This window comes from Callorhinus ursinus, unplaced genomic scaffold (assembly GCF_003265705.2).
Source record: "Callorhinus ursinus isolate GAN/ISIS: 27379988/994484 unplaced genomic scaffold, GSC_fseal_2.0 scaffold4, whole genome shotgun sequence".
Taxonomy (NCBI): domain Eukaryota; kingdom Metazoa; phylum Chordata; class Mammalia; order Carnivora; family Otariidae; genus Callorhinus; species Callorhinus ursinus.
In genome coordinates this window covers 126,788,166-126,811,226 of record NW_027397066.1, presented here as the reverse complement: position 1 = coordinate 126,811,226, position 23,061 = coordinate 126,788,166, and the positions used below count along the sequence as shown (strand labels likewise).

General features: G+C 40.5%; 2 protein-coding genes and 2 non-coding genes across 17 annotated transcripts in view; 1 reads left to right on the top strand and 3 right to left on the bottom strand.

Annotated features, from left to right (window-relative positions):
* SH3D19 (SH3 domain containing 19) overlaps positions 1–2,137 on the top strand; it is a 176,025-nt gene extending 173,888 nt beyond the window's left edge. For all 13 annotated transcript variants that reach the window (XM_073892365.1, XM_073892354.1, XM_073892357.1 and 10 more), the window contains one exon: positions 208–2,137. In XM_073892365.1, coding sequence (XP_073748466.1) covers positions 208–324 — 117 coding nt within the window. In that variant the 3' untranslated portion in view covers positions 325–2,137. The remainder of the gene's footprint in view (positions 1–207) is intronic.
* Positions 2,138–17,810: 15,673 nt separating this feature from the next.
* Positions 17,811–22,473, bottom strand: RPS3A (ribosomal protein S3A). 2 transcript variants are annotated; one of them, XM_025874301.2, is made up of 7 exons: positions 22,316–22,399; positions 21,774–21,929; positions 21,433–21,536; positions 20,892–21,079; positions 19,400–19,608; positions 18,350–18,459; positions 17,811–18,183 (listed from the first exon to the last, which is right to left on the bottom strand). In XM_025874301.2, exons 3-7 carry the CDS (start codon positions 21,485–21,487, stop codon positions 18,062–18,064), a joined length of 684 nt encoding a protein of 227 aa, XP_025730086.1. In that variant the 5' UTR covers positions 21,488–21,536; positions 21,774–21,929; positions 22,316–22,399; the 3' UTR covers positions 17,811–18,061. The 2 variants fall into 2 exon arrangements, with proteins under 2 accessions (XP_025730086.1, XP_025730085.1); XM_025874300.2 differs by lacking the exon at positions 21,774–21,929 and having other exon boundaries at positions 22,316–22,473.
* On the bottom strand, positions 18,667–18,738 carry LOC112826249 (small nucleolar RNA SNORD73). The gene has a single exon (XR_003208880.1). It is a non-coding gene; the product is annotated as a small nucleolar RNA SNORD73 (small nucleolar RNA).
* Positions 20,296–20,368, bottom strand: LOC112826248 (small nucleolar RNA SNORD73). Its single transcript, XR_003208879.1, has one exon. It is a non-coding gene; the product is annotated as a small nucleolar RNA SNORD73 (small nucleolar RNA).
* Positions 22,474–23,061: the final 588 nt, after the last annotated feature.

Below are 23,061 nucleotides of genomic sequence, written 5' to 3'. Positions count from 1 at the left end.
AGGAAGGGGCTTTGAGAAGAGGCATACAAGCACATGGTGTCGTTAAGGTCTAGATCATCTGTGGGGCATATCATTTAATCCACTGGGCAAATCAAGATCAGTGAGTGACATCAAGAGAAGATTAACCATGCCTCTCCAAGGAGGCTGCTTACCATGCTTATTCTCAACAGAAAATAATCATTATTTCCAATTTCTGTATTCTGACAGGCTGGAGACATCATAACAGAGCTGGAATCTGTAGATGATGACTGGATGAGTGGAGAACTAATGGGAAAATCTGGAATATTTCCCAAAAACTATGTTCAGTTTTTACAAGTCAGCTAAAGGTGAAGCTTGACTGTGTTCTTTGGCACAAGAACTCACTTGAACTATCACTTTGACTATCAGATATGTTTTTGCACTATTTTTGTAAACTGAAAGAAATATCTATGTACATGGTACACTACAATTTTCTGAAAGCAGAATACGTCTAGGTTTTGTAGTCCTCTTTCATTCAGAGTAACTGATACATGTATGTAGAAACCCATGAACCACCCCGGTATCCTACCAAGGAGGACGTCAGGCAGGATCAGCAAGGCAAGTACACACTTCCCCCAGGGAAAGCGTTGGGTGCCGTGGCAGCATGGGGAGGCTTATGAGCAGATGTTGCACTTGGACATCTTTGCATCAGCACAAGGAAATTAACCGTGCTTCTTCATTTTTTACTTTAGTTTAAAAAGAGGACATTTTATATTCTCTGTGCTGTAACTATCAGGACATGGTTGGTAATCTAAATTTCATTTTTGACATTCAGATTAATTCTAACCATTTAAGCGCATTATCCTTATTACCAGGGCAAATCTTTGCTTCAGGTGAGGCAGTTTATTAACTAGCTGGAGCCTTTATAAGCACTTGGTGAATCAGCTCGTGTTCATCAAATGCTCCTCGTGTTGTCAAGTATTTTTCCCTTTGTCCAAGGATTTAAAGGGGGTTAAAATTTGATGTATCTTAGTCAAAAGAACCAAAACCATCCTGAAATGCCTTGCTAATACAACTAACCCTACCACGTACCTGCCACACCTTCTTTCTTCCATGTATACTTTATGCTATCGTGGTTATTATAAAGCACATTTTCTGAATCTGCAATCATTCTTTCGACACTTACTGGTGCCCAAAGAAAAATCCATTTTCTTTGTGTTACCCCAGTAATATATAAAAACTGTGTCTTGTTATAGTGGTACATTATGAATCACATATATCTCAGAATACAGAGCAACTGTTAAGACAGAAAACACCAAACCCCCACAGCTTATTTCTTTCCACTATAATTGGAATGAAAAATAACTTAAGGCCCAAGGCTGATACTTCTTTGGGTATTTTTCCCCCAGCTTATTCCTGCGCAAATTATTAGAGTAAATAAAAAGCCACGTTCCTGCTATCCATTTGTTACACATTCCAGACTTAAGATAAAAGTGGTTCTTTATGTGACTGAATCAATTACAGCTTACGGGCTTAAGCCAAATAGGTCGAAGACAATCTTCCAGACAGATCAATGGAATAGAATTTCATTGGAAATGTAAAACACTTCCCCAACAACCTTCACGATGTTCTTCCATTTTTGAGAAGAGTTTCATATGCTTGGCCACTTTTTAGCTTTCGTCATTGTTTCCCACTGTCCAAAAAGTTAGGCAGCCAGTTGTCAAAAATTATGTGAACACCATGTGGGGTTCTGTAAGGGAGGAGATGTTTACTTTGTCTTTGATGGAACTTCATCTTCCAGTTACCCGGTTATAATTGATTTTGGAGTATGGGAGCTGTTTCTCTTACATTTTGGTTAAAGAGGACAGTATAAAGAAAACTCTTGTCAAATCTCACTTAAGAGTAATTTCATGAGAAATAGTGACTTAGAGCATTATCTCCACTGAATTCTTATTTGCAGCAAGGTGCTCAACAGCAGGAAGTGGGCGATGTGTCTGGAATAGGACATGAGGTATATTATTTTGCTTGTGTAATTTTGACATCATTTTTCAAAGATCGTGAAAGCCTAGCTTTATTGGAGAAAAATATCCCTCTTAAATTTTGGCCTTGTGTTAGAATGGTAAGTGCAATAGTTGTAAATCTACTTGACACTATAATAAACTGAACTGAACTTTTTAAAGTCCTTTTCTCATACTAGACTGAGTCTTTTGAGAATGGAGATGGTACCTTAATATCTCCAACCCTTTGCATGATATAGGGCTCAACAAAAGTTGATTGGTTGGTTGGTTGATTGGTAGATTGGTTAGTTCAATGGAAAGCTTTCACACATAGCAATACTGTCTTGGATACACCAAGATCCAATATCTTTCCTCTTCAACTTGTTGACAGAAATCTTTATTGAAACAAAACCCAAAGTTTTGTATCATTTTGCTCCTTCATGGCAAATTTTTTGCTTGCTACTTATTACCCACTCAACTGACAAGAAGCCAAGATGTTGCTCAGAATGGGTTTTCATAGGTACCTTCTTGTTCTCTTATAATGATTGAACGTAATTTTTATACTCAGTGAATTTCATAGGGGAGAAATAGGAATGTACTCTTTTTCCTTTCCATAATTTTAGGTGAAACCTGATATTGTACAACCAAGCCTACTCAAACTAGAATCTTCAAATTCTTTTTCTTTAGTGGGTTGAAACTAGAGAAGTAGTTTATTTTTTTTATTTTTATTTTTTAAGATTTTATTTATTCATTTGAAACACAGAGACACAGAGAGCATGAGCAGGGGGAGAGGGAGAAGCAGGCTCCCCACTGAGCCAGGAGCCCGATGTGGGGCTCAATCCCAGGACCCTGGGATCATGACCTGAGCTGAAGGCAGACACTTAACCATCCGAGCCACCCAGGCGCCCCTAGAGAAGTCTTAATAAATTATTCTCATCCTTTTGAAATACTTAAGAGTTTTTAAAAAGATGTCCTTGTTCACATAGCTGGGGGGTTAATATATCTGTCATTGTGCTCATGGAAATCACAGGTTTTAAATATAGCCTGAAACAGTCATAGTGAAAAACAATCAGTGCATTTATCAAGATTTATTGTTAGAACGAGCATTTGGAAAAAAATTTTTTTTCTATAGTATTTGTTATACATCAAGTCTTAACAATAATTTTTTGGTTTTTATTCAGTTTCTTAGGCTTAGATACATATACCTAGAGAAATAGTGATGGATGTTTGGGCTAATTATAATAGGAGATAATTCATTATAGTCATTAATGGTTTATTCGTTTTTATGGTTAATTCCTTTACATTAATGCCAGATGCACTTGGGCCATATGATTCATAACTCAATGCCATTTTGAATACTTAACAGTGAATTTTTTCAGAACTAATAGGAAATCATTTTTTTTAAAGATTTTATTTATTTGAGAATGAAAGAGAGAGCACATGAGAGGGGGAAGGGTCAGAGGGAGAAGCCGACTCCCCGCTGAGCAGGGAGTCCGATGTGGGACTCAATCCCGGGACTCCAGGATCATGACCTGAGCTGAAGGCAGTCGCTTAACTGACTGAGCCACCCAGGCACCCAGGAAATCATTTTCTAACCTATGCCTTTTTTACTTCACTGTATATTATAGAGGGGAAAAAAAAATACAAAGCCTAAATCAGAACAACAGCACCATCTAGGGGCCTCTCTCCTAATTGCAAGCTCATCCTGTTAAACCACAGAAGAGTCGGCCTCAGACCAGAACTCAACCTGCAGAGGTTAAATGATTTGCCTAAGGTCATAAAGGTATGGCAGAGCCTAAAGCAAAACCTAGCTAGCTCTACTGATTCCCAATTGAGTGATTTTCCCATTTGTTGTGCTAAAATGATACATTTCTCTTTAGCAATTAAACAAGTAGATTTGATCTGTTTTATTGTTCTTATAAATATAAACATAGCTGATCAGGTATAATACATAATTAGAATGAGTTGCAGAATGTGTTGTGATGAGCACTGGGTGTTACACACAACTAATGAATCACTGAACACTGTCAAAAACTAATGATGTACTATACAGTGGCTAACTGAACATACCACATACATGCATACAAATACCAGTTTAAAAAAAAAGAGTTGCAGAGAATAAATTAAAGCCTTAAATTTATTTCTCTTCAAGAAAATAAGAGAATTTCTGCTTAGCTTCTTAATTTTGCGTAGACAGTTTATATTGATGTTACCTAAAAGCTCAAACATGAACTGATCCATTAATGGGGATTCCTTTTAGGCTTAATAGGGAATTTATGAATGCCTGAAACATCAGATCATGAAAAGATGTTTCTGTGAGGCTGTGCTCTTGGTAAGAGCAAAAATTCCTAAACCTAGGTTTTCATACACGTGTAGTGCAAAACACTGTTACAGTATTTTGGAGTCTAATAGATTAACTCAGGCACTGTTAAGCTAATAAATTTATATTTCAGAGTCTGGGATACATTCTGGACTTTTTTTTTTTTTTTTAAAGAATCTTAATTGTATGTAAGCCATGGATTGTTTATCTTCAAATACTGACATCTCATGGTGAGAGAGCCAATATTTCAATGAGCCAATAACTCATTGAAATATTTTTCAGGAGAGGTAGTGAGTCAAATTCCTTTAGAAGAGTTTAGAAAGGAAAGGAAATTTAGAAAGGAAAATTACCTATTGGTTGTCTATCCTCTTTTAACAGAAATCAACTGACAGTCTTAATACCACAATACCCATATTTAGTTCTTCTTTACAATTAAAATAAAAAGGACAGTGACATTTATTTCTTCACTCATAATTAAGTTTGTTTATTCAATAGAGCCCTGACTCAGAGGACCACTGAGGCCCACCACAATGTTCTCCCGATCCCAAGCAGCCAACAGCTGAAGAGCAGATTTGTTACTTCCAAAGAGCATCAGAGCATGTAACTAACCCTTCAATTCAGTAGTGTTACCTAAGATTGCTCTGTACAGACATACTTCGGTGATATTGAAGGTTCAGTTCCAGACCACTGCAATAAAGTAAATATCACAGTAAAGCAAGTTAAATGAATATTCTGGTTTCCCAGCACATATAGAAGTTATGTTTACACTATACCATAGTCTATTAAATGTGCAATAGCATTATGTTTAAAGAAATGTACATACCTTAACTTAAAAATACTTTATTGCTAAAAAATGCTAACCATATCTGAACTTTCAGCAAGTCATAATCTTTTTGCTGGTGGAGGGTCTGGCCTCAGTGTTGATGGCTGCTGAGTGGCCAGGGTGGTGGCTGCTGAAGGCTGGGGTGGCTGGGGCAATTTCTTAAAATAGGACAACAGTGAAGTTTGTCACATTAATTGACTCTTCGTTTCATGAACGATTTCTCTGTAGCATGTGATGCTAATCAATAGCATTTTACCCAGAGTAGAACAACTTTCAAAATTGGAGTCAGTCTTCTCAGACTAAATTTACAGAATATTCTAAATCCTTTGTTATCATTTCAACAATCTTCACAGCATCCTCACTGGGGTAGATTCCATCTCAAGAACCACTGTCTTCCTCACCCGTAAGAAGCAACTCCTCATCTGTTAAAGTTTTACCATGAGATGGCAGCAATTCAGTCCCACCTTCAGACTCCACTTCTAATTCTGGTTCTCTCGCTATTTCCACCACATCTGCAGTGACTTCCTCCACTGAAGTCTTGAACTCCTCAAGGTCATCCTTGAGAACTGGAACCAACTTCTTCTAAACTTCTGTTCATGTTGATATCTGACTTCTTCCCATGAATCACGAATGTTCTTAATGGTATCCAGAATGTTGAATCCTTTCAGAACGTTTTCAACTTACTTTGCCCAGATCCATCACTATCTTTGGCAGCTATAGCCTTATGGAATGTGTTTCTTAATGAGAACACTCAAAAGTTGAAATTATTCCTTGATCCATGGGCCATAGAATGGATGTTGTGTTAGCAGACATGAAAACACTGATGTTGTCCATCTCCATCAGAGCTCTTGGCTGACCAGGTGCATTGTCAGTGAGCAGTCATATCTGGAAAGGAAATCTCTGAGCAGTAGGTCTCAACAGTGGGCTTAAAATACTCTGTAAACCGTGTTGTAAACAGATGTGCTGTCATCCAGGCTTTGTTGTTCCACTGATAAAGCAGAGGTAGAGTAGATTCACCATAACTCATAAGGGCTGTAGGATTTGGGAAATGGTAAATGAACATTGGCTTCAACTTTAAAGTTACCAGCTGCCTTTGCCCCCAACAAGGGAGTCAGCCTGTCCTTTGAAATTTTGAAGCCAGGCATTGACTTCTCTCTAGCTATGAAAGTTCTGGATGATGTTTTACTCCCAATATACAGGTGTTTCATCTACATTGAAAATCTATTGTTCAGTGTAGCTACCTTCATGAATGATCTTAGCTGGATCTTCTGGAGAACTTGCTGCAGCTTCTCCATCAGCGCTTGCTGCTTCATCCTGCACTTTGACGTTGTGAAGATGGCTTCTTACCTTAACCCTGATGAGCTGGCCTTTGCTGGCTCTAGACTTATCTTGTCCAGCTTCCTTATCTCTCTCAGCCTACATAGAATTAAAGAAGTTAGGGCCTTGCTCTGGATTAGGCTTTGGCTTAAGGGAATGTTGTGGCTGGTTTGATCTCCCATCCAGACCACTCCAACTTTTTCCATATCATCAGTAAGGCTGTTTCACTTTTCTTACCATTCATGTGTTCCCTGGAATAGCACCTTTAATTTCCTTTGAGAACTTTACCTTTGAATTCACAGTTCTGCTAACTTTCATGCAAGAAGCTTGGCTTTTGGCCCATCTCAGCTTTCGACATGCCTTCCTCACTAAACAATCATTTCTAGCTTTTGACTTAAAGTGAGAGACATGCAACTCTTCCTTTCACTTGAACACTTAGAGGCCATTGTAGGGTTATTGGCCTCATTTCAACATTGTTGGGTCTCAGGGAAACAATATAATAGTAATATCAAAGATCACTGATTATAATTCAGCATTATAACTAAAATAATAATGAAAAAGTTTGAAATATTGCAAGACTTACCAAAATGTGGCACAGAGACACAAAGTGAGCAAATGCTGTTGGAACTGTGGAACCGATAGGCTTGCCCGATGCAGGGTTGCCACAGACCTTTAATTTGTAAAAAACAAAAACAAAAACAAACAAAAACCACACAGTATCTACATAGTGCAATGAAGTACAATAAAATGAGCTATGCCTGTACTAAGGAGAGACAGTGGTGTCTTCTCTTAGACATGAAATGTCAAAGCTATTAAAAAATAAATATACAGTGATGAAAAAAATCATCCAATTCATTTATATATATATACAGAGCACTGTAGGGGAAGCTGAATACTGGTGAACAGACAGAGGCCTGCATCTTTGCTGGTCAGAGGGGTCTGGCTGTGCTATGAGAAGGCTTAGTTGTCCACTGCAATAAGACAGTTTGGGGCAAGGTCAGAGAGCAACAGATTACAGGGCGCTAAAGCACCATGCGTCCAGAAGACTAACTGCTAAGCGGGATGCTTGCCCCTATGCAAGTGTGTCAGGCTGTTCCTGCTAGATCAGGCCAGATGGCCGCTAGATGGCCAGCATATTCTATTTGATGGACACAAGGAGGGACTACTTGATAAAGAGAATAAGGGCAAATGATGAGATGAGACCCAAGAAACAGTACCTCTGGAAAGATGAGAGTCAGAATTATACACTCACAAGTAGGACTGCCGAGAAGACCCCGCATACTGATCCCCACAAAGCCAGCAGCCAAATCACTCAAGCTGCTGTCCAACTGCACAAAGTAAGATTTTCTTCTTTACGATTTGGTAATAAGGACCACTGCCATCAGGCCATAGATGGCAATAATAACCATAACCACTGGAATGTTGGACATTATCAGATCTAGCGTGATTCCTGGAGGTGATGCCCAAGCCACCATGCAGAGCCATACATGGAGCCAACATCCTGAATCCCATGGTGGCCAAGAAGCCCATGACAAAGAAGTGTATTCAGGTTTGGTTCCAGACATAAGTAGGTATGAAGGAGTAAGTTCATAGTGTGGAAAGCATATCCCAGAATGGGACAGACACTAAAATGCAGCAAGTCCGTGACCTAGCTGGTTAGACCCATTTTTTTTTAATTGGAGCATAATTTGCATAAAATGTATAGATACTAAGTATACAGTTCTGTGAGTTTTGACAATTCTGTACACTCATAACCATCAATAAATAGAACATTTCCATCACCATAGGAAGTTTCATGCCCCTTTCCAGTCAGTCATCACATCCTACTCTCCTCCCCCACCGCCTTCCCCCTGCAGAGGCAATCACTGTTCTGATTTCTATCACCAAAGATTCGTTTTGCCTGTTCTAGAATGTCATAAAAATGAAATAACATAGTATCTAGTCTTCTGGCTTCTTTTGCTCAACATATTTTTGAGAGTCATCCATGTTTGGTGTAATATAACTTGTTCCCTTTTATTTCTCAGTAATATTTCATCATATGCATACATCACAATTTATCCCATTGATTTTTTTTCTAGTTTTCAGCTATTATGAATAAAGCTGGTTTGTACATTCCCACCCCAGCCTTATCATTGACTAGTAGTATTAACATTTTGAAGTCTTTATGTACGCATAGGATTTCATTTTTCTTGGATAAAAATCTAGGAGTAAGGGCGCCTGGGTGGCTCAGTTGGTTAAGTGATTGCCTTCAGCTCAGGTCATGATCCTGGAGTCCCGGGATCGAGTCCCACGTCGGGCTCCCTGCTCGGCAGGGAGTCGTCTTCTCCCTCTGACCCTCTTCCCTCTCATGCTCTCTCTCTCTCAAATAAATAAATAAAATCTTTAAAAAAAAATCTAGGAGTAAAATTCTTAAGGGGTGAAATAGATATATATTTAATTTTATTAAAAAGCTGCCTGTTTGGGGCACGTGCGTGGCTCAGTTTAAGGTTAAGTGGCCGACTCTTGATTTTAGCTCAGGTCATGATCTCAGGGTCCTAGGATCGAGCCCTGCATCAGGCTCCTAGCTCAGTGAGGACTGTGTCTGAGAGTCTCCCTCTGCCACTCCCTCCGCTCACACTTGCTTGCTCACACACTTGTTCTCTCTAAAATAAATCTTTAAAAAAATAAAGGCTGTCTGTTTTCCAAAGTTTTGTACCATTTTACACTCCATTAGTGATACTTGAGAGTTCCAGTTACTCCAATCCTTACCAGCATTTGGTTTGTTCTTTTTTTTTTTTTTAAGATTTTATTTATTTTGAGAGAAAGAGCAAGAGAGCCCAAGCAGGGGGAAGGGCAGAGGGAGAGGGAGAAGCAGACACCCCACTGAGCAGGGAACCTAACACAGGGCTCCATCTCAGGGCCCCGGGATCATGACCTGAGCCGAAGGCAGATACTTAACCAACTGAGGCACTCAGGCACCCCCAGCATTTGGTTTAAAACAGTCCAATGGTATTGTCAGTTTCTGCCTCTGTAGTGAATTATATTTTCTTTTGAACAAAACAATTACAGTTCTACAAACAAAGAGCTAATGACACCTGCAATAATTTAACCTTGACTTCCTGAATGGTCTTAGCAATTGGAAGTTCACTACCCTTGCTTTCACACTTGCATTGCTTATCACAGTATTATATCCATCAGAGGATTAATCACCAATTAAATTGGTGTAACTGGATATTTAATACTATTAAAGAATTATTGAAATTTAGAAGTGTGTTAATAGGATTGTGGTTATGTTTTTAAGGAATTGTTTTAGAGATACATGCTGAAATACTTTTAATATCCGAAATTTGCTTCAAAATAATTTGAGGAGAAAGCGTCAAGACTGTGCAGTGTTTGACATTTTACCCAACTTATAAGCTGGGAAGTTAGCCTGTCACAGTTTCATGGATGCTGGCAAAAGACATGAGACTCCTGGGTCAGAAATAAAAGGATTTTATTACTCATAGCAAACCAATAGCCGAAGCCTCGTGTTCATTTGTTCCAGTTTCCCATGCCCTTCAAATCCCACAGAGGTAGAGCAAAGGGCCCACCATATAGTGGGTTGCATTACAAAAGAGGAACACTAAGATTTAGCATTTGTGTAGTAAATGGAAGCAAGCCTGCCCTTTTTCCAGGGGGAGACATTACATCATCCCTCAAGATTGCTCACAAGGATGCAGACACAAACTTAAGAAATGGCCCAGGTAAAGAGCAGGCAAAGAATTGTATTCTTGGCATACTCAACGAGAACCTGCAGGGATACTTGGGCTCTATAGCAGATTGCTTCTCAAAATTCACTCCTCACTGGGACATGTTCTTAGCCAAATCCTAATTTTTACACGAATATGCTCCTCCATCAACCACTCTGATTAATCAGCAGAGGTTAGAATCTCACAGCACATTTAACTTAAGACTATCATCAGTTAGACTTGAAGCAACAGATGAAGCCAACGTGTGGTATTGACCTCATTCTCTCCAGAGTTCCACACTTCGCCATCTGTGATTAAGCCCAAGAGGGTAGCAGTAGCTCTTATTGAGGTAGCCATGATGTATTCTAAGGCCAGGCCATTATTCATTATGAACAGTGCAAGTGAGTTTCAGCTTATCTGCTAATCTTTGGTGTCGTTGTCAATAATTAGAGGGGCAATAGAGGGGCAAAAAAGCAACCCCCATCCCCAGTGGAGAGCCATCTCATGACCCATTTTTTTTTCCATCCAAAAATATAACCAAAAGGGCAAAGGTCACTTGAGAATTTGTTGTCAGCCCTGATTGGATTATCATCACATTGGTTTGAGTCACATGGACAGTGTCACCAAATAGTTGCAGTTCCAGGTGCCATTTTGGGCATTACCCAGAGCCACTCAGACATCACAAGCATGTGATCAGCCAAATTGAATCAAGGTTGTGTTGATCTGCCAGTTTGTACACATTTTGCATTTGGAAGCTGCGGTTGATGGCATCAGGCATAGCAGAATAGTTCAGGACCAACCATGTCTATCTTGTTTTCTTGGCACATGGACACAGATGAGGAACCCAGTAGCAGGTCAGACTCAGCTGCAACTGCCATGTAAGTGAGGTAGAAGTTTTGGATTAACTTTAGCTGTTCTCAACTGGGAGCAATTTTTTTTCTCCCAGGAGACATTTGGCAATGTCCAAAGACCTTTTTGTCACAACTGGGGGAAAGGTGCTACTGGCATCTAATGGGTAGACACCAATGATACTGCTAAACAGCCCACAGTGCACAAAACAGCCCCTCACAACATTGAATTATCTGGCCTAAAATATTAATAGTGCCAAGACTGGGAATGATCTAGGTAACAACGAGTACATTAACTGCTGCCCTGCCCTCCCTCTCAGGATCTAAGGTGTTCTCTCCTCCGATGCCAGGCCAGGGGAGACATTTATAATTTCATCTTTTCTCCAGTCATCCCCACTTTGACCCAGACCTTTTGTCCTGATTATCACCCAGAAGGCAGCCGAGAGATGATCCTTTTCTGGGGATTTCCATATTCTGTGACCCCCAACTACCTTACTCAGGTGTGTAGAACCAGGAGGAAGTGAGGGTGGTAGAATCAGAAAACTTGTTCTCAATGCCCAGCAATGCTAGATATCTGTGGGTGGCAGAAAGCCATGAAATATCCTTCAGATGCTCTGCTAAGTGGCCTTTGTAACAAAAAGTGCCCCAACGCCAGATTGCAAGTGCTCTGGAAAACTAAGAACATGGCACATATGATACTAGTTTCAAGGGCTACAGTTGTGTAGTCAGTTGACCAAACTGGAACAGCAACATCATAACCTAAAAATGTATCAGTGGTGCTGAGGCATCATCAATTACCCTGAGTGGTGACAATGTAGTCCAGTGGAGTCCGTCTGTCAGTAGTCAGTCTGCCTTCATTCACCTTGGGACACATGAGCCAACTTTTGGCAGAGTCACACGTCTGGCATGCATGAGAAAGAGTTCTTTACTGTGTGCACAGCCCTTAATGGTGAATGCGTCGCCATGTGTGGGGGCAGTCTGGGCAATGCGGGCTTCATCAGTAGTTTGATTCTACTAGGTCGTGTCAATCTGGGTGGTGTGGGCTTGATTGGTAGCTTGATTCTACTAGATCATGTCAGAGCTGGCCTTTACCAGATGGTCCAATCAGTAGCCACAATTTGTTCCCACAATTTACAGCCCTAAAAAAGGGATGTTTTTAATCTGCCTGAATAGTCTTTCAAGTGGCAGACCAGATGGCTAGGCCGTGGGCAAAGGTCAGCAAAGGAGATTGTTCATCAAGGGAAAAATTGACAGATCTATGAGAACCACCTTGAATTCAGCTCACTGAGCGGTGACCACACTTTAGTTCTGCATAGCATAATGAGTACCATCAGCTTTCAACTTAGCTGAGCCACCACACAATCTGAATTGTGTATTTAGGGGAGTATTTAGGGGATCTCTTCGAAGTGAGGGCCCCCATGAGCCAGCAGCTGTGCTTTCAGGCAGTGGGGTGAGAGACATGGTTTCCCAAGAGTAACTGTCACCAGTTCATGAAAAATGAAGATGCTAAAGCTGCTCCAATTTTTACTTGACCAGGAAGGCCCATTTACTGAAACATATGCTGTCTCCAATACCCAAAGCATCTAAGGAGTTGGGCCTCCTTTTGTGGCAGGTCAAAGAGACTTCTCTTGATTACTAAAGGGATTAAACATTCTAAACCCACGCACAGTCCCACGAAACTAGGTGGTGAGCAGGCCCCTGATTTTTACTGGAGGTTATCAAACACCCTTGTTGGAAGGGTGATAAAGACCAGTCAAGGCCTATGAGATTAAGGGTTCTGACTTAACCAACTAATAGGACATCTATATAGTGAAAATACTAGACATCAAAGGGTAGAGGCCCTTGTGTTAAATCCTGGCCCACCCACTGGTGGCGAATGGCAGGGAGTTTGTCCTATTAACACTTTTCTAAAAGTAGCAGTGCCCTGGATGGGATAATCTTTGAAACTTTATAGCACAAGCATGTACACATCAATCTCAGGCTTAGCAGCAGAATATACAGTAGTATGCTGGACTGACCCAGAGGTGTGCACACATGCACACATTTATTCTGAAAGTACAATTTTTCTCCATTGCAAGTTTTGCCCAAACCCTATCAGTTAACTTGAATGCTGTATATTTCCTTATTTATAGCAGGTTGTCGGTAAGCTTTTTATGTAAAGGGCCAAGGAGCAAAATTAAGGGTAGTAGGTAGGCATAATGAGCAGAGAATCTCCACAAAATTTTTATTAAGTTTAAACTAACAGTTGTAATTGTTTTTAAAATAATAGGCGGCTTTCTTTCGGGGTTGGTGACATTTCCCTTAAGTGTTCAAGTCGGCAATCTCCATCAACTGCAAATGTTCACCTATTGATGCTGATTTGTAATGAGATTTTATGCATTGCGTCTTTGAAGGGGTCTTCTCAGGTGATACGAAACCTTGCATTCTTACTGTGTTGCTGCAGTGTGCATTGTGCTGCCCCTTAGTGTGGAGTGATGAGTGTGCCAAAGATGGCCTGCCGCTGCAGGGCCAGAGGCAACTGATAGTACCTAAAGCTGAATGTGGAGCTGTGTTCCAAACTTTGTGTATACTGAGATTTGAATTTCATATAAATTTCCACATGTGAATTTTTTTTTTCCAGCCATATGAAAATGGAAAAACCACTCTTAGCTTGCAGGCCATCAAAAAACAGATACTGGCTAGATTTAGCCCATGGGCAGTAATTAGCTGACACATCCTACAAAAATACAACCCAAGTTGTTTATCACATGGATAGTTAAGGACGGCAACAGCTGCCAGGAAATCACAGGCAAGAAGTCCCCAATAAAGGAAACCAAATCAAGGGAATAGAACAAATGGTAAAAACCTTAATTTATGAAAACTCTGCCTCAAAGAATTGAAATTACATTCTCACAGAGTATTCTGCATACCTGACACTATTCAATCAGAACAACTACCAAGATATATTTTATAAACTCACTGGATTTAAAAAAACTCTTTGGGCTTCTAGCCAAAACAAACTAACTTATTTATAAGGGAAAGAAAATTAGAAAAATTATCATCAGACCTTCATTAGCAAAGTTTTATGCCACAGGAAAATGCAGTATTGTATTTAAAATGCTCAAAGTAAAAGCCAAGGATGTTCTATCCAATAAAAGTGACTTTCAGGTATAAAGCACACTGACAAACTATACTAAGCATGCAAGAATTCAGAAAATAATGCCACGAGAACTTCCTGAGGAATTGACCAGAGAACAAGCTTCAAACAAATTAACTACAGAGCTATATTAATGCAAGGACTGAAGTGGGCATTAAGGACCTATATACTTGTAGCAATTAGACTCCTACATAAGGCCTAAGAGGGAGAATATAAGTAATGGCAGTGTGCTCAAGCAATGTTAACAGTACAACTCTAAAAATTTAGTAGGCCAGGGCACCTGGGTAGCTCTGTCAGTTTAAGTGTTCGACTCTTGGTTTTGGCTCAGGTCATGAAGTTATGGTGGTGAGATTGAGCCCCTTGAGCCCTGTGTCTAGCTTGAGCTCAATGCTGGGTCGGCTTCAGATTCTTTCCCTCCTCCTCTGCCCCTCTCCCCATTCGCACACGTGCATTCTCTGCCTCTCTAAAAATAAAATTTTTAAAAATTAGTGGGCCATGTCACATTTAAAAAAAAAAAAGTCCAATAATTATGTTGGTGATGGTTAGACTACTGTGCATAAAGTGTGGGATGAATAATGATGGCATATTCTGTCGTACCATTGTGACATTGAGAATGTCCATGTCTTTTCCAGCTTTTAGAGGCCACCCACTTCCCTTGGCCCATGGCCTTCTTTCTCCATCAAAGCTAGTAATATCAAGCAGAACCCTCACACTGGGGCGCCCGAGTGGCTTAGCTGTTAAGCATCTGCCTTTGGCTCAGGTCATGATCCCAGCGTCCTGGGATCAAGCCCCACATCAGGCTCCCTGCTCAGCGGGAAGCCTGCTTCTCCCTCTCCCACTCCTCCTGCTTGTGTTCCCTCTCTGTGTCTCTGTCAAATAAATAAAATCTTAAAAAAAAAAAAAAAACCCTCACACTGCATTATCCCAATCTCTTCTGCCTCATTTTTCCAGTTAAAAACCTGTGTAATTACATAATGTGCACCCAAATTATCTAGGATACTTTTCCAAGCACCTTTTGTACATTAGTACACACTTGTAACACTCAACTGTACACGTTCAAGAAGCAAAAGCCACTTAAAAAAAGCAAAAGCCAGTTTCAGATCAACTGTTAGTTTTGCTGCCTAATCCAATCATACCTGAACACAAAGGTCTTGTTTTTGAAGATTCCCACATCCCTGGTTACGACAGTTGTTTTCCAATGAAAAGACCAAAGTAAAATTGTTCCAATTAAGAGTCAAGTACAGAAAAGCCGTATGTGAATACTTAGAATCTGTGTTAAGTTTCTAAGATACTTAAATGGGAAACGGAACAGAATTACCCTTTACAGTATTTCCCACTGGTTGGAAGTCACCTACCTTCAAGTTGGCCTAAAAGATAACTTGATTAAACCCATCATCAGACAGGCTGAACCATTTAAAAAATTCAATCACATACTCTTTCTGGGACCATTTTCAAATGAAAACTTGTAAAATGTAGCAGACTGGAGCTTGACTATTGATTCTCATTAATGTCTAACACCCAAGATAAAAACCGTTTAATTCCAGGACCCTACCCTCAGAGTGACGCTTTGTTAGACACAACTTCTGTCCACCCTGGAAAGGAAGCTCCTGTCATTTGAGATCCAAATGTACAACTCATGTTTTTTACTGAAAACATTTGCTTCTTCACTATGGGATATTAACAGGAATGTCATTCCTTCCTTTATTCAACCAACACTGAACTTCTAGGCACTGGAGGTACAGTGGTGAACAAGACCAAAAAACAGTCCTCATGGAATGTTCTCGTAGACACAAGTAAAAACTACAGAAAAAGTAACCGGAAATTGGGAATGCCAGATAGGGCACGATTTTTAATAGGCCAAGCCTATCATCGGGGTCTACTGAGACTTAGAGGTAAAGGAGCAAGCTCTGTGGCATGTAAGGATAGAGTGTTCCACGCACAGGGAAAACAAGTGCCAAAGCCCTAAGGTAAGAATGTACCTAGCCAGCCCATCCAGGAATAGTGAGGGCAGCCTGGCTAGAAATGTTAGGGGAATGGTAATAAGAGCTCAGGGCCAAGATCAGTTTGGGCCTTGAGTGAACAGACCATCTAAAATTCCTTAAGAGGGGACCTAGGGAGGCCAGGTAAGCAGCAACAATCCAGGTAGTAATGATGGCAAAAGTGATCACAATGAAGTTGGTTAGAAATGGTGAGATTCCAAATATATTTTGAGTATCAAGGATGAGCAGAAGATTTTGGCCTAAAACATAAGTGTGGGTTAAACTGTTAGGATCCAGAATACTGTTTTAGACCTGTCAAATGTGAAATGCCTATTTTATATCGAAGTAAAGATGTCAAGTAAGCAGTTGGATAGACAAACCTATAGTTCAAAGGTACAGGCTAGAAATAAAAAATCTGCATGTCAGTTTAATATATTAAATAAGAGTATTGATAAATGTCCAAGGACTAAGCCCTAAGCTTCTCCAACACTAAAGTGTGAGATGAACTAGTAAAGAGTGGCTATTGACATGGGAGGAAATCTTTTAAGATTCTAGCAACTGTCAAATGTCACTAGAGGAATATAAAATATAGGTCATAAATAGACCATTTAGACCTAGCAACAAAGTTATGGCAACCTTCACAGCAACAGCTTGTGGGAAAGTGTCTAATTCATAATTTAAAAGTAAAATTAGGTACAAAGAAAATGGATTACTCAAACATCAAACAAAAAACTGCTCATTGTCCAAGAAAAAATCGTCAACTTTTTTGAGTTTCTGTTTTGTTTTGTTTTTAAAGATTTTATTTATTTATATGACACAGAGAGAGAGGGAGAGAGCACAAGCAGGGGGAGCAGCAGGCAGAGGGAGAAGCAGGCTTCCTGCATGAGCAGGGAGCCCGACGTGGGGCTCGATCCCAGGACCCTGGGACCATGGCCTGAGCTGAAGGCAGCGGTTTAACCAACTGAGCCACCCAGGCGCCCCTGAGTTTTGCTATATAAGGGGTTTGAATAAATATCAATCAAGGTGAAAACTGCTAGAGCCATGACCTTGATTAGGCAAGAGGGAGGGCAAAAAATGCTAATGTATGTGGGAATTTAAGTTCTCTCATCTACTTTAAATTTTCTAATGATTTTAAGGTCATCAGCTGATCAAAAATGAAAAAGTTGGAGATGAGAAGGACTACAGAACAGAACGGGTGAACAACTAGAGGAGGAAATACTGGCTAGTGGGCACCATCAAATACCCACTTACTAACAGGTGATCAATAACCAATTTCTCTAGACAAGTTCAACTTCACAATACTGGTACACAGTGTGACATTTTGCTGCTATAGCGAAAAAACCCCAAAACTCTTAAGTTACCTTAGACGGGCTCTTCCCATTATTCTATCAGTCTAGTACAGTGATTTTTCAAGTCTGGTCCCTGGCCATCACCATCACCTAGAAACTGTTAAAACCCAAGTTTCCAAAAAAAAAAAAGCAAGTTGGAAGTTTTCAGGTCTTACCCTACAACTATTGAATCAGAAACTCTGGGGGCAGGGTCCTGCCATATTTTAACAAGCCTTCCAAATGGTTCAAGAACCATTTAAGGGATACCTGGGTGGCTTAATCGGTTAAGCATCTGCCTTTGGCTCAGGTCACACTGGACTCTTTGCTCAGCCGATAGCCTGCTTCTCCCTCTGCTGCTCCCCCTGCCTGTATTCTGTCAAATAAATAAAACCTTAAGAAAAATAGATTTCCTTTTATTAACCCTCTATATTTCCAGATCACTACAGCTTAAAATGGATCACTACTACCTTTTGGCAGCTATTTAGTAACAGAGCAGTGGATAAAATCCATACAACAGTATGGAAAAGTTCACATCACCATCAGTTCAGAGTATCTGATTCACCAAGCCTACATTATTTAAAAAGAATCATCAGAAATTAAACATCACAAATAGGATTTTTTTATTTGTCACCATTAAATGTCTGACTTTTAAACAGATTCTTGGACTGGTGGCTCATATCCATCAGCTCGTTCAACTTTAGCACCGGTCTCATCCCCAGTAGCTTTTCCAGAACTACTACCTTCACCATGAAGCTCCATGAGCTTTCCCACTAAAAGAAAGAAAGAAAATGTTATAGCACCCCATTATCTTAAAACAATGGGTCTTCAATATTATATAGGCATGACAGAAAAAAACCATCATTTGGACTCAGAAAAACAAGACACCAATGTATCTGGCCACAAATTTTTCTCTCAGGAATCCTATTTTTCACTTACATTCAAACTTGGGCTTCTTCAGCATTTTTACTTTTCTAACGAAGACATCATGAAGTGGATAAATAGACTGACAAGCCTTTTCTATATCTTTTCCGATGCTGTCTGGAATCCTGCAAACCAGTCAAGATAGAAAGGATAAACTTATACATATTAATACCCACTTCATTTAATCCACTCAAATCCTCATGTAAGACAGTCTATTATTGCCCCTTTACAGGTGGAGGTTAAATGATCTGGATTATACAGCTAGTTAGTGGGAAAGTTAGCATTTGACCTTTCTGCCTTTTCTATTCCACCCTCTTAGGCAACTGCATGGGAACATCAGAAAAATGTTAAGTGTTGTATCAGTGGACATCATCTGGGACCAAAACATCTTGTCGTCATCTATTCCCATACATTATTGACTATGGAAACAAGTTTTGCCTAGTCAGTATATTTTCTAATTAAGACAAAAGCATTTCCTATACTTCAAGTCTCACTATCTGCCTTGAGATTGCTTCATTCAAATAAGGATAAAGAAACCAAATCACATTTACTAAGCACTTAACATGTTTTCATTTTAAGGGACATAGCCCGACAGTTTCACAGACAGGGTTTTTTATTTATTTATTTTTTGGACAGAGAGAAACACAGCAAGAGAGGCAACACAAGCAAGGGGAGTGGGAGAGGGAGAAGCAGGCTTCCTGTGGAGCAGGGAGCCTGATGGGGGTCTCGATCCCAGACTCCAGGACCATGACCCAAGCCGAAGGCAGACGCTCAACGACTGAGCCACCCAGGTGCCCAAGATTTTACTTAATTGACAGACATAGTGAGAAAGGGAACACAAGCAGGGGGAGTGGAAGAGGGAGAAACAGGCTTCCCATCTCGATCCCAGGACCCTGGGACCATGACCTGAGCTGAAGGCAGACACTTTAACGACTGAGCCACCCAGGCACCCCACAGACAGGATTTAAATACAGGTCTGACTCCACCTTGTTTCATATGCTTTCCTTCATTTGAGATATAATCAGAGATTCAGGGTTATGTGGTATGAGGAAAAGAAACACTTACAATTTATTGACCACTTCTTTCAAGTCATTTGTTTGCACCTCTCGGGTCATGATTTCCATCATCTTTTTCCGAATTTGACGGACCTGTTGGTGCTGAGCATAAGAGGTCTTCCGAATCTGATTATTGCGTTTTTTAGTAAAACCAACACAAAATAGACGAAGCAAATAACCATCGGTAGTCTTGACATCAACATGAGCTTCGATCATGGTCTAGTGAAAAAAAGATATTGTCAGATGTACCAGGTTTTAATGTTATCAACTTATAGCCCTCAAATTCTAATATAAAAACACTAGAAAAATCAAGTACTCATCATACAATATAAAGTAACAGAAACTACAAGCCTAAAGAATTAACTTCCTTTTAGTGAACTTACCCAGTTACTCCAAATCTTACTAGCCTTCGTAACTAATAAATACCAAATCCTCTCAACTCTCTTCCCTAGGTAACACCTCTATCCCCATCTCAACAGCACCCAGCCCCCCAAATCTTTTAAGTGCCAGCCTTTAACAGCCTACCCTTCCCACCAATCAACTGTACACCTCTGCATAAGAAAATCAGTTCTAAGAGACTCCAGTCTACACTTACTCTTTTAAAGAATGTGTCTGAGTATACTGCTATAACACTAAATGCGTATTTTTTAAATGTCCTCGTGTTCCAAACTAAAGCCTGATGACGATTAAATATTCAATTTCACAGCTAAAATGTAATAAAAAATCCACTAACTACTCATATTTTTGCCTCAAGTTAAACGAAAATTACCTTAGGTAGCAACAAAAACTGAAATACCTCCTTTGCATTTTGTAAGTTGTATACTTTAATTTATAAATGAGTATACACTTACAGCAAAAGGACCTTAGAATTCTATTTCCAGAAATTCAACCACAAAATCTTCTGGGAATGTCAGAAATAAATGTAACGGTATAATCAGTATGTATCATTTGGGACCGAAACATTTTGTCATCATTCATTCCCATATACAAAACATCCCAAAACTGAATGTTTAGCCAAACACATCTGACCAATGTAATTATTTCCTGTAATAACAATGCTTTCTAAATGCTTTGTATCAAGTGCTGTGCTCAAGCATGTTTAATGGCTCTTTTATTTCATCTTCGTAACTCCAAGAGATACTCTTACCTACCTACCATTTTAGATAAAGGAATCAAAGCTTAGCAAGCTTTATGTCAGAACTGGGAAATGGAGCAAAGACTCCAACCTCACACCAGAGGCTCTGCCACTCTTAGCAACTCTGATAACCCACTTTTAATGCAAGTAAATAAATAAACCTTGAACTCCACTTAAGTAAGAGGTCATGGCTTGCTCACGGCTTTACTCAAGTTCAAGAGTGCCAATCCCAGAGTCAGCACTCAATAAAAGCTAGAAAACATCAAGATTTGAAATGAAATCTACATATGCTCCTCCTTTTCGTAACAAGGCATCCTTGGCTATGCACGCCAAAGCACCATGCACGCTAAGGAACTTTTGTTCTCACCTGCCATTTTTTGACCATGGAGCACATTTTGTCACGGGTAAGATCCATGCCATGGAAATTAGTCAGGCAGTTTTTGCCCTGAACATCCTCAGTAATTAGCTTGAATTTTCTAAATGCAACTTCATCATTCTGCAAATCAGCAAGGCTCACTTCAAAAACCCGACCCTTGAGGCCATCAGATGCGATTTCTATAAAACAAGAAATTGTCTTATTAACATTAGGAACCACATAAAGTCAAGCCAACAAAGAACATTCGAGCATAAACTTGAACTTAGAAAGTTAATAGTAAATTATAAAGATCCTAGGTTCTGTTAACCAAATCCATGTGGACACCAATGACTTACTGACAATGCTCACTAGAAACTCAAAAGTACCTAGGCACATTTTCTTAGTAATTCTAAAAAAGCACCATCTTTCTTCTACAAGTGTTGTATGAAACAAGCACCACCGTGGCCAAAGCTGCAACCAAGAGCTATTTCCTTAATTCTCCCACCAGTAGACCTTAATTTAAAAAAATGCAAAACAAGAATAAAATACTCACTGGTTCCTTGAGTTCTTGTGACTAATGTTTTTCCAATATTTCTTATATTGAACATAGCTGGTGCTTTCACATCATACCAATCTTTCTTAGAAAATGGATCAACCCTGTATTTTAAAAACATTTAAGTTTTATCGCAAATCACGTAATTCTTATTGAATTTTTAAAACTTTCCTCACTCTAATGATTTTAAATGACTAACTGGCATGTAAGCAACGAGTGTAAGAACCACCTACTCCTCTCAGGGAGGTGAGGGGCGCATATTGCAAACCTAGCTCTTCCCCACGATGTCTGCTTCACTATACACAAACCGGACACTTTGAAAAAGTTTACCACAAACGTACACACTCCCCTCCCCATCGGTTCTTCGGCTACACAAGCAGCATTGCCTCCAAATAACATGCACGTCTCTTGAACTTTACTGGTACGTGAAGACACGTACTGGTAACCCCGGCTCTTCAGAGATTCACACGAGCTCATTAGAACGCCAGAAGTCCCACCTGGTCCAAAGACAGGAAGGGGTGCGGGGTCCCGGGTGAACAAGAGTGACTTCCTCAACTCCAGCTCTCGGGAGCAGTACCCTCTATTACCCGGGGAATTTACAAGGCCAGGAAGCCCACAATACGGAACACGCCAGCTCCGAATAGCGTCGGCAATTTAGCTCAAAAAGGGGGGCGCACAAGGCCAGAAGGCCAAAGGAAAGAAGCCGGCCCGTGGCGACGCAGCACCCATACCCGCCAGGCCGCCGTTCTGGGTTTACCAACCCTGCACGGCCCTCGCAATCCAACTGACATCCTCACCATCCGGCCCACACCGCCATCCAGAACCCACCCGCCGAGCCCAGCATGACCCCAAAAAGCTGGGGGCCAGGACAAGATCCACTTACACTTTCTTCTTGGCTCCCTTTTTGCCGCCTTTCGTAAGGCGCTTGTTCTTGCCGACCGCCATGGCGCTGCTCAGGGAGCCAAAAGGGCGGAAGTTAAACTCACGCGAGAACTTAGGCGTACTGGGCGAGGCGTGCCATCTACGTGACCTTCGATCTTGCGTTTTTCCGGCCTTAAGAATATCGCGACAACAGAAAAAGGAACTCTGATTGTAGCTGCGACAGCGCCCTCACGCGTGTGGAGACTGAGTAGCACGCCGCAGGCGGCTCTCCAGGTCGCGGTGCCCGGGAGGGGCGGGCGCTGGCGCGGGCGGCCTGACGTACGAACCCCTGGTTGCAGTTGGTTTCCGTGGCTCTGAGGCCCGGAAGTAAGTTTCCGTGGCAGGAGGCGGCCTCTGCACCGTAGTTAAAAGCGAACTTACCGGTTCACTGTCGTTTCTGGAGACTATGGGATTCGGAATCAGACGGCAGATCTAGTTTCAAGTGCTAGTTTCAGTATTTAGCCTGGTGACTTATCTATGCTTCAGTTTCCTCGTATTTAGAAAGGAGATAGTAATATAATCTGCCTCATAAAGTTGTTAGTAGGATTAAATAAATTAGTAGGATTTAAATAAGTAGTATTAAATAACTTTGGAGATACTAGTAATGTTCCGCATGTTGATAGGATTGCTGGTTAGTGGGGAATGTTCACTTGTGAACATCAAGTTACACACTTGTGTACTTTTCTATAGGTTTATTATACGTTGATA